General features: G+C 32.9%; 1 protein-coding gene across 1 annotated transcript; it reads right to left on the bottom strand.

The window, feature by feature from the left end:
* Positions 1 to 250: 250 nt before the first annotated feature.
* On the bottom strand, positions 251 to 7,430 carry LOC18045452 (probable galacturonosyltransferase 15). Its single transcript, XM_006437138.2, has 7 exons — positions 7,167 to 7,430; positions 6,669 to 7,051; positions 6,234 to 6,277; positions 4,099 to 4,263; positions 1,677 to 2,258; positions 1,263 to 1,565; positions 251 to 826 (listed from the first exon to the last, which is right to left on the bottom strand). Exons 2-7 carry the CDS (start codon positions 6,892 to 6,894, stop codon positions 542 to 544), a joined length of 1,605 nt encoding a protein of 534 aa, XP_006437201.1. The 5' UTR covers positions 6,895 to 7,051; positions 7,167 to 7,430; the 3' UTR covers positions 251 to 541.
* Positions 7,431 to 11,067: the final 3,637 nt, after the last annotated feature.

Genomic DNA, 11,067 nt, shown 5'->3' with positions numbered 1-11,067 from the left:
TTCCCAAATAAGACCTAAGCCACTTTCAACTCCAATGTGTGGATGTCCTTATCCCTTGCTGATATCAAAGTCCAGCTGTTTTTGCAATAAATTTCATTCCAATAAACTACAAGCCATAGCACAATCGAGAGAGAGAAATTTACTGTCACTAAATTGATTAAACCAAGAGAATACTCCTATCTTTGTTTGAAATGAAATGTTCAGAACTATGCTTCTAAGAATTGTAAAACAAAATAGGGACGGTGTCGCATAGAACCAAAATCAGAACATTATTGATGAATTTCAACATTGACATCGTAACTTCAGTCATCTGACTAAAAAGTAATATACAATATAGTTAAATTCATGATCACTTTGTATTTGCGTGGTACCTTCATCTATTTTCTATTATGAACAATTGAACATGACTGTAGCTAATATCGAACTGTGCAATAGAGCATGAGCAGAGACTGAAGCCAAACCTTCTTCCCTCTGGTCTCACACTGTAGGTCTCTTCTGGTCCCAAAATGAAAGTATGGAAGTGAGATAAATTTTGTCAACTTCATCCGGCGATTCTACATTTTCTAATGAACTTGTTTGAGAAATTTACATGTCCACTCCATAAACCTCGTACCTCTGGCAACCCAATCTCAAGCCATGGCTTTGCAGGGCCACTGAAATGTAAAACAGCAGCAGATTTCAATGTTTCTTCATGAGCTTCCAGGGATCTCTGACCTAACTCAGCCACGTGCCATGAAGGATCAATAGGATGCACGTTACCATCCAAAGCAAGCAAAGCTGGTGGAAGTGCTCCTGGTTGCCATAATTCCAATCCAGATTTGAGGTTCTGTAGATTATGATAATAGTATCATGACAACAAAACAAGCAGAAAGTGAATGATTTCTTTCATCAGTAGAATATCATTGAATCAAGCAAGTCAATAATGTGTACATATTTTCATATCTAGCATCACTATATAGGGTCATGAACATTTGTTCAGAAGTGGATCTCACGAAAAAGGTTAGGAAATATCAATTCAACGATTATCATATTTCTTGCATTTCTCCTGAACATTTGTCCTTTCAGTTTGTCAGTAGAATTGTCAGTATAGAGTAGATTTTCAATCCTCTTATTCTCCAATTTTCAGGGTTCTATAATTTGAATACTATGGGGAGGATGACCGAGTAAATTCATCTTCAGATTAAAATGAAATTTGCACCAAAAACATCTTTAACACAATCCAGTTGCCAGCTAACTAACTTCAATGGATTTGATATACTTACAAGTTTTAACCATTTATGGTATGTTGCCGTGATGTTTGTCCTCCTCCAAGCTTCAAGATCAAGCACATTCATTCCATAAAGCCAAGCACAATGATCATGATCAAAATTTGACGATATTATTGGGTATGAGAAATTCAAGTAATCCTTGTATTTTCTTCCTGGGCAACAGTTGTCCCCACATGATGAGCCAACAACAGCACCAACAACTTTCCCATTGAGATCCAGTTCCAATAGGGATGACAAGTCATGTTGTACTACTACATCATCGTCCAGAAACAGTATCTTGTTCAGATCTGGAAACAGCTGTGAGGCTCAGCAGAGTCAGTTGATAAATCAATTATCATTACAAATATCAAAGTCAGCATTATCCATTTGAACAGAGAAGGGGATTGTCACAAAGTTTTGGATGCTTACCTCGGGAATATAAATTCTGAGATGATTCATAAGAGATAGGCAGCTAGGGCTTAGAACCTCTAGACATCTCCTATTCTCACCCTCATATTCAAAGTCTTCATGCTTCAAATTCTTGTAGTAATGGCTCCAAATTAAACGATGAGCCTCTAACATCTCTTTGACTCCAACATTCACCTCCTGAGGCCAATCATATTGGTGCAATCCCTTAACTTCCACAACCGCTGGTCTAAACGAATTGATTGCAAACCATGAATGCATTGGGGTGTAAGTTTTCTTGTCTGTGACTATGTGAAACACCAACTTCTCAGGTCTGGCTGAGTTTTGGACTGTAGAAGAGACGACAACAGAAGCGGCAAGGACATTATCCGTTAAGAGAACAACATGGTGAAAGGATGGATCAGTTAGGTGCGAAACATATTCGGGTGAAGGTAAACGAGATCGGGCCATGGCATTTACAGCATATTCTTCTGCCAGTTTGAGGCAAAGGCAATGTAAGCTCTTTGGGACACCATGTGAAGCTAAATGCCAGTAAATTGATTCACGTTGTCTAGAAGACTGGACCTCATGCTCCATCTTCAAAAGCTGTTTAATGGGGAAAAATGCTCTAACTTGTGAGAGGTTTCACACATAATGCTATTATCCTCATAAACTAGTTGTAGGTGCAAATCATTCACAATGAGCTTGTCAATCAATGACATCGATTCATAACAAAATTCAAATCATCCAACAGGTCATGCAAGGTTGATACATCAGCAGCAAGATAATTGCCATCAAACCAGAATGCATTAACTTCTGAACAAGCAAAGAGATTGAGCCTAAAGAAGCCCTACCATTCACAAATTTTCCAGTGATAATTCAAGAGCAAATGTCAAAGAATGTCAAAGCAAAATAAACATTTAACAATCTATGTTGTCGAACTTTCATTTGTTATCCTGTCAGCATTAATTCATTAGGGAAACTGATAAATAACTTGTTAAAGTTATTATCTTTGGTAAATGGACCTGGCTGGTTGGATTGCTGTAAATATGTTTATCACATCTTTTTCAACGATAAGCGTACAAGATAAGTGTTGAAGGGGGTGCAAAACTTATCATAAATTAGAAAACCAACTGAAATCAAGTACAACTCTGTAATTAAGACGGCAGCTCAAAGAGAGCAAGCTAGAAACTGAACTTGATATTCAGGTAAAATAGACATTGACAGAATATAGATCTGAAAAATTTAGGTGGAAGTAGTAAAAATAGGAAGCAATTATCATATACTAGCATTTAAATGAATCACATGGTTACCAAACTCTGCTTAGACCCGTCTGTAAAATCAATTAATAGGCCATATATTAGCGTGGTTCTATCACCCAAAAAAAAAAATCATATTAATCAATCTATTTAGGATCAAATTCGATCAAACCGCACACCCCAGCCATCTGACTCAATTGGGTTAAAATTTGGATGGTCGGTTTGACCTGAACTGGTTTTACCAAATAACTACCAATTTTTCGTCTTTCTTAACCAATCTTTTGTCATTAGAAAGCGAAGAAAATCTGTAAATCTAGGATCAAACTTTTCTTTCCCTCTTACCCAACTATTAAAATTAAAAATTTATGCCGCTAGTGTCAAAGAATACCTTTTGAATATCATCTTTAACATTTGTTTTTTGACGTCTTAAAGCAACTTCATGTATGAAATGATTGTTTGTAGAAAAGGTAAGTAATAAAAACATTATAGATAGCTAATGTGCTTGTATATAACTAACATATTTGTTATAATATCATTTTGTTACATTATTATTTTGTTACATTTTCAAGATGATGTGAAACATTTTGTTTAAAGGGGCTAATCAATAATCAGCCTAACAATTTGTTTGTGCAGATTTTTTTTTTTTAATCAAGTCAATGATAAGACCAAAGTACATTTTTTTTTATTTTATAAGTAGGTTCAGACCTTCAAAATCATGTTATTGTATGTATGGGTATTGTTAAGTTATATAATGTAACTTATATTAACTCAAAAGATGTATTTAGTGACCTAAAAAATAGTTTAGTTAGTTTTATTTTTAGATCATTAATTACAACTTAATGATTAATGTAAGTTACATCTTAATGTAACTTAAGAAAGCCCTATAATAATAGTAACAAAGTACATTTATTTAACACTGCAAGCTGATTGACTTCATTATCATTTTTTGCATTAGAAATTAATAATTTATTAAGGACGATGGCTTAGCCCTGTAGACTTAACTCTATTTTATGCAAGTTAAAATGATGGGATTGATTTAGCCTAACAGATTTGGACCAGAGGCTTCGCCAGCTGAAATTGACATCAGTCATTTGACTAATAATGGTACCCAAAAAAGCAGAACTGGGTAATGTCAAAAGAGAACACAAGTAACAAAAAGGAACTCCAGAAAAAGATGTGCCATTTACCAAAGCTTTGGTCTTGAAAGCAAAAGCCTTGATGTCTTGTCGTTTTGATGTCACTTCCTTCACAAGCTCGTTGAAAGAATCTAAGGTACCTTGTATTCCTCCTCCTCCATTACCGCTACCATCTTTTGATTCTATTAAAGCTCTTGTCAATTCTTCTCTGAGTTTCTTCATTGTACATGCAAGCACAGTAAAAGAAAAAACATAAACAGCCAAGATCATCAAAGTTAAATACTTTACAGCCGTCAGTTCACCAAAACGTGTTGACTTGTGATGACTAGAGGTCACAAGACTTGGAGCTTACTAACTTACAGATTCTGTAAGTTACAGCTCACTCACAAACTTGGTTGTGGGTCCCATATGAGCCCACAGCCAAACACTATTCATGTGAGGGCTGTACCTTACAGAATCTGTAAGGTATAGCCCTCTCCCACAAGACTTATAACCCCATCAAATATAAGCAGCTTCGAATTAACGAAAGGACCACCAACTTTGAATTTTCACTAAAAACAAGCAGCTAAACAGTACAGGCAATAACAATTTATCCACCAATTATTATTAGTTTCCTTTTGCATTTTTTTTCATTTTCATTGAAATTCAAATAAATTATGAACAAGTGGTGCAAAAAATATAACACAAGATAAGAAAGCCACAAATCCAAGAAAGCAACTTGAGATGAGAAAGAGAAATACCGACACTTCCTCAAATGCGCTAATTTATGGACTCCACACCATAAAATCTATGGTCCTAGGACCATAACACCGGCTGTGAGCCAGAGACTGCAATACCCATCAGGTATCGTGTATATCACAATCACACCATCAAATACTTAAAATTTTATTAATTTTTATTAATTTTTTTAATAATTTAACAACATTCAAACTATAAATCGTGATACTCTTAAAACACCATAAACAAACCCCCGTAACACCAACACCCATTTTCTATTTCATCTAGAATGCCACCTACCTAGTGAAGGATAAAATGAATATCTTACATTACGACATTAGGTAAGTGCTACAAAACCTGCCCGTGGATTTGCAATGTTTGGTGGTCCCACTGGTAATTGTTTAGAACGCTGCAAAGTGTTTAAAATAATGCCATGCACCAAAAATGACATCTTGTGAATGTGGTGTGCCCTACTCACCTCTTTTTTTTTTCTCTCTCATTTGAATTCAAAATAAATATATTCTCTGTCTCATAATTTGCAAATTGCAACTACCTTTTCTTATTGTTCTAAAGTGTATAAAAAAGTGAAGCAATCTAAAAAATTTAAGATCATAGCTCAAAATTTGTTTATCAGTTAGAATACAATAATTAAATGCCATAACTGAAACACAATCAAATATCAAATTACTTAAAACACCAGTATAAACAACTTGATATAAAAACAAATACAACCAGTTGTATCGGCACATAGAAATTAACATTAAAAAAAAAAAATTAGGACGAGTAATGACAAATCGTGAATTTTCTAATACGGGTTCAAGTCAGAAAATTTAGATAAGAGCCTTATGTTTCCACCACATTATTGGTGCGCTAGGAATTGGAGGCACGTAGATATAAATATCCAAGTGGGTGTTAAAAAAAACTTTATTATCCAATCTGGCAAAAAATAGACCAATAGCAAATTCAAAGCTGTCAGTAACAAACATATTTGGTAAGATTCAAGAAAACAGAATCATTTTTGAATTAGCTAAAATGAAAAAAAAAATATTAAAATAAGTTCACAGAAAACGAATTCCAGTCACATGTAGGTAGAGAAAATTTTAGATAGGTGAAGGTGACAAATATTAAAAATCAAAACTCCAACAAGAAGTCCTTATCATGGGATGAGGGGAAAAAATTCTAATTTGTAAATTCCCAAATTTAATTCCCCAATAAATTCATTATCCCAGAGTAGACAAGGACAAAAGCTATTTCCCACTAGTTCAAGTTCAATCAAAATTACCAGAATGCCCCAGAAAAGTGCACCTAGCAGTGTAATAATACCAACTAATGTGACATTAGCAGCCATCATGACTCAGATTAGGATAACCATTTTTTTTTCCCGTTACCTACTGCAGTATATGGAAAATAGAAATTGGGAACATCATATGTGAAAGGGTATATTCGTCATTAAAGTAAAATGTAGCTACCAGAGATGTGTCACTCCCGCTGAAAATCCTCCGTCCTATACAACCTGCAAAATATGATAACTTGCTATTAAATCGCGGAAATTGATGTACTTCCCTGACATAATTTTCACAAATGTCCAAAGTATTGTAATTTTTAGCAGCATATTCTAAAAATGAAAATAATAAAAAAAATTATAAATAACATTAATTCTTATTAAATGAATTTTTTAGTTTCCTAATAATGATTATTCAAATATAAAATCACATGTATTTCTATCTGATAAGTGATAACACGTATAAAATAAAATTAATTGCGAAATTAACGTGATTTTATTTATTTAATCACATTTACTAAATAAATGTATAAAGTCACTCAATCAGATTTAAAAAAAAAAAGAAAGGTAAACCAAAAACAGTCAGAATTTTTTTTTTTTGGGAAAATAAGTGGAATATTACCAAGCGAAGAAGAACAGACAGCAGAAGATTCGAGCACCAGAAACGCAACGCGAACAAAGAGAAAGGGCAATACGATTCCAAGGACGAGCACCACCGGCAACAGAGTCCGGGAACTCGGAATCCTGCGGCCAGCCAGAGCCGCTGCCGGCGCCGACGATCGCTTGCCAGTACCGGAGTTTGATATCGTGACTCTCTTAATCCCCGTCGTCGATATGTAGAACTTCATTTTGTTGTTACTCCGCCAGTGTAAGCAGCGGCACTTATGCTTCCCCTCACTTTCCCGCACTTTCTCTCAGTTTCCATCAATCCAATCAGAACTCACACAATAATAAGATTAAGATCCAGGTCTACCTGCACTCGCACTCTTGCTCACCTCACTCCCTCTGTCCGTACCGTACACAATCAAATGACGTAATAATTATAATAAGTAAAAATAAAATTAAAAAAAAAACTTTAACAAAAACAAAAAGAATGAAACGGCATTAATATTTTTATTACCTTATGGTGAAGAAGAAAGGAGCAGTCACGAGTTGGATTTGATTTTGTGTGGAGTCGGGATTTTTTTTTTTTTTGATTTAAGAGATCACTCACCAGTCACGCTCTTAAGTTTTCGCACGCCAACAAAAATAATATTTGTAAATTTTATGAATTTATTTCTTTTTTTTATTTTTTCGGAAAAACTAAAAAAAATATATAAATAAAAAATAAGAGGGAGGGAGAAGTGAGAACACGGAAAGCCAAAACGAAAGCCGCGTTTAAAGCCGCGGGAGGGAAACAAAATCAATGATGGGGGAAGAGACTGCAATTATTTATATATTCTGAGGGAGATTTTACGGAAATTACTGACTTGTCCTTGAATTTTCAACTGTTTTTCTCACCGACAGAGAGTGTAGCTGTGCTCTATATCGCACCCTGTACTTAAAAGTTAAACCAGACTGATTGGGTTACCGTGCGGGTGAGTCTATACCATTACGCTGCACCTCCCCTATGGTAAGGTTCTGTAGGTCATTTACGTAATATTAAGTTGTTAACGGTGTTTCCGTTTTTTTTTAAAAAAAAAAAAAAAAAAACTGTTAACGGTGTTGTTTTTATAAGTTGGTAAATTTGGATATCTTTGAATTATGTTTTTTTTTTAAAGATTAAATGTGAGTCACGTTATCGTTTCAATGAATTTTTATTTTATGCTTAATTTTGACTAAAAATTTAAATACTTTGGGAATTTTTTATGGACAATGATTCGGCGGTGTACTGATTTTTCGTTGAACACAAAATTGATCAATGCATTATTAGATAAGAAAAATGAAAAATAAATTTAACAATATTGAGTGCTCAAAACCAACCGTGCTCGGCATTAAAACTTTAATTTTTTTTTTCCAATTAAAAACAAACTAAACAAGCCGAATAAATTTTCACAAAATCATCAAATAAGAACTACTAGATTCAGGTTCCACCTTAATAAATGAATGGTTTAAAGGCTTACATTTTAGCTCTAAGTATTAACAGCAACATAATTTCTAATTATGTAGTATAAATAATAACACAGCTAGCAATTTCCATAACGTTCCTCATTAACTGTCTGTTTTTATGTGCTTTCATTTGTAAGTGTAACAGCTAATACATGTAACATGGCATACATGGCCCAATTGTCAAAACGCAATAAACAAAATTTGGAATTACCCAGAAAAAGTTTTGAACTTTGTTGATTGCAGGTCACCTCCAAAAAGGAGCTCACATGAATTGTTTTTTCGTGGCCTCTAAATTATTTCGTTAGCCTTTAAATAATTCTCAACACACACTACTAAAATTGCAACGTAGCCAATGCTGCTACTAAAGAATAGATATATATATATATATATTGAATAATACTGCCGTAGATTAATTTCGACTTCACGACAATATTTTGACACGTGTATTTAGCACTCATATTTCAATTCCACATTTGTTTTTATGTTGATTTTTCCTTTTTTTTTCATAATCGGAAGAAGAGTCTTTTAAATACGTATATTATTTATTCTTAGGACCACTAGTTCATTGTTGCTAGTTTCCAAATGAACGAATCAAATTTGTTGTTACAACAAATCAAATAATGGAAATGTTGAAAATTTTTCTACTACATGTGAATTAAACCCCTAGTTGAAATAAAGCAAACGCGTGCAAAAGCAAATCCGAAGTTTCATTCGTCCATTTGGAACTCTTTTGGAGACTTCCTTTTATTACATGTAGGTTTATATTAGGACACTAATTTGTACTAATATTTGACTTTTTTTAGTTTTAAATATCCATATTTAATTACTTTTGAGCCTAAAATCGATCACATTCACATGCGAAAAGAAAAAAAAAATCATAAGTTCTCAACGTACAAAAGTAAGTGACATAAAAAAAATTGCGTACGGGCTTTAACATAGTACTTGTTCGAATCCCCCATCCCCCATAACAAATTTCTTTTCACAAATAGTGACGTTAGAAATCCCAACAATTGAACTCCAACTTAAATTTTAACTAATGTAACATTCGTTTATTTGGTAGTAAAATATTAATTTTATCACTTAAGAAATCTAATATATCCACTATATAAAAAGCCACACAACAATTGGAATTCAGGTTGGGATTCAACTGTTATAATCTCAATCATTATTATTCCACAAACATAAGTGGGTGATCTCAAAATTTAATGAGATTATATCTATTTTTTAAGAGAATTCATCTCCCAACTACCTTAAGAATATTAAAAGCGCAAGGTTTCTGATAATATCTCGAAACTATCTCAACCACGAGTCTCTGATAATATCTCAAAACTATCTCAAACTTTAATTTTATATCAACTAGTCACTATTTTATTAAGTCCATTAGTCACCGTTAAATAATCTAATTTAAAAGACTATTTTACCCTTGGAGTCTCCCAAAATATTATTTTATTTTCTTTAATTTTCTTTAATGAATCAAGAGGCAAAATAGTTTTTTTTTTTTTTTATCTTAGATTCTTTAAAGGTGGTTAATGGAGTTAATAAAAAAGTTACTGGTCGTGGTCGATATAAAACTAAAACTTGAGATGAATTTGATATATTATGAAGACTCATGATCGTTACTTGTACTTTCAATATTCTAAGATATTTTTCTAGTTTTTTGTATGTGGGTTGGAAATTTCCTTTTTAGTTCGTCCACGTATATCGTAACAATCCTTAATAGATCACTGTGGATTTTGCTATATAAGTGTATTAATTCAATCTCGCAATTGACTTATAAAAAATTTCGGGAAAAAAAATTATCATAAAAGATAGTGATCAATTAATAAGACAACACAACTCACAAATAGTCTCCTTTTTTTTTTAATTTTCTCATGAATGAAAAGGACTGTGAGGTGACCATGTGATAAGTATAGAGTGCTTGAAAAGAGAAACACGTTCTTTGTCCCAGTATTTGCCCGCGACAGGCGAAGCCACAAGGGAACAGCGGCACGGGTTGGGCCACGGCGATCTTGTCACCTTCTTTTTTCTCCTTATTTTTATTTTCCCTTATCCTATATGTATCATGTATGTATATTTTTTGGAAACTTTTCACTATAAAACCTTTTTTTTCTCTATTTTTGTTCATTAAATCTGATAATATCATTAATCACAGAATTGGAAAAGGAAAAAAAATTTACAAAAAAAAAAAGTGCAAGTGCACAAAAATTATTCTATATATATATATATATATACCTTCATTTTGTAAATTATCTCATAATTAGGAATATATACAAAAAAAAAAAAATTAACAAAAATCAATTAAATTCGACTACTCAAGAAGTCAAGATTTGGGAAATGGCACCTAGTCGCAGTCATTCACACAAAAGTTTGATGCGTTTCAGATACTCAAAATTCAAATTTTGATTTTTCATTCTTGACGTTTATGTCGTAATTGGAAAATGAGTGATTCATCAGATATATATACTTTTTTTATTTTTCATTTAATAGTTTTGAAAATAAAATGTCTTGTTTCAATCGAACACCTTCTATTAGTAAATTCTAATGGCGTTGGCGGGTACACGAAAGAAATCATCTTCATATTTGCAATTAGTCCAGCTGACACGATGACTCAGTCTAAAACAACTGAGACAAGCTTTCCAATTAATAAAAGAGGAATATATTTTGGGAAAATAGTACCAAAAACTCCACATTAAATACTAAACACTATTTGTATATTGACTTAAAAGATCAACACAACACTTGGTTTAATGTTATTATCATTGATATTATTATAATTATGATTATGATTATGATTATTACTGTTATTGACAATGATCAACTTGTATTATTGGAATCAAACAATCTATCACAATTTAATAACTAGGGGAAAATAATTAAACTGATAAGAGATAATGAAATAAAAAAAATCTTATGGTCGATCGTGAGAGGGAAAG

Source organism: Citrus clementina, unplaced genomic scaffold (assembly GCF_000493195.1).
Source record: "Citrus clementina cultivar Clemenules unplaced genomic scaffold, Citrus_clementina_v1.0 scaffold_4, whole genome shotgun sequence".
Taxonomy (NCBI): domain Eukaryota; kingdom Viridiplantae; phylum Streptophyta; class Magnoliopsida; order Sapindales; family Rutaceae; genus Citrus; species Citrus x clementina.
The sequence above is the reverse complement of the archived record's forward strand: the minus strand, read 5'-3'. Positions and strand labels throughout refer to the sequence as shown.

Coding starts and splice junctions, on each gene's coding strand:
- LOC18045452 (XM_006437138.2), bottom strand. CDS start 6,894: ATGAAGTTCTACATATCGACGACGGGGATTAAGAGAGTCACGATATCA. Junction 6,278..6,668: donor TGTCTGTTCTTCTTCGCTTG/GTAATATTCCAC, acceptor CATATTTTGCAG/GTTGTATAGGACGGAGGATT. Junction 2,259..4,098: donor CTTTCAAGACCAAAGCTTTG/GTAAATGGCACA, acceptor CCCATTAAACAG/CTTTTGAAGATGGAGCATGA.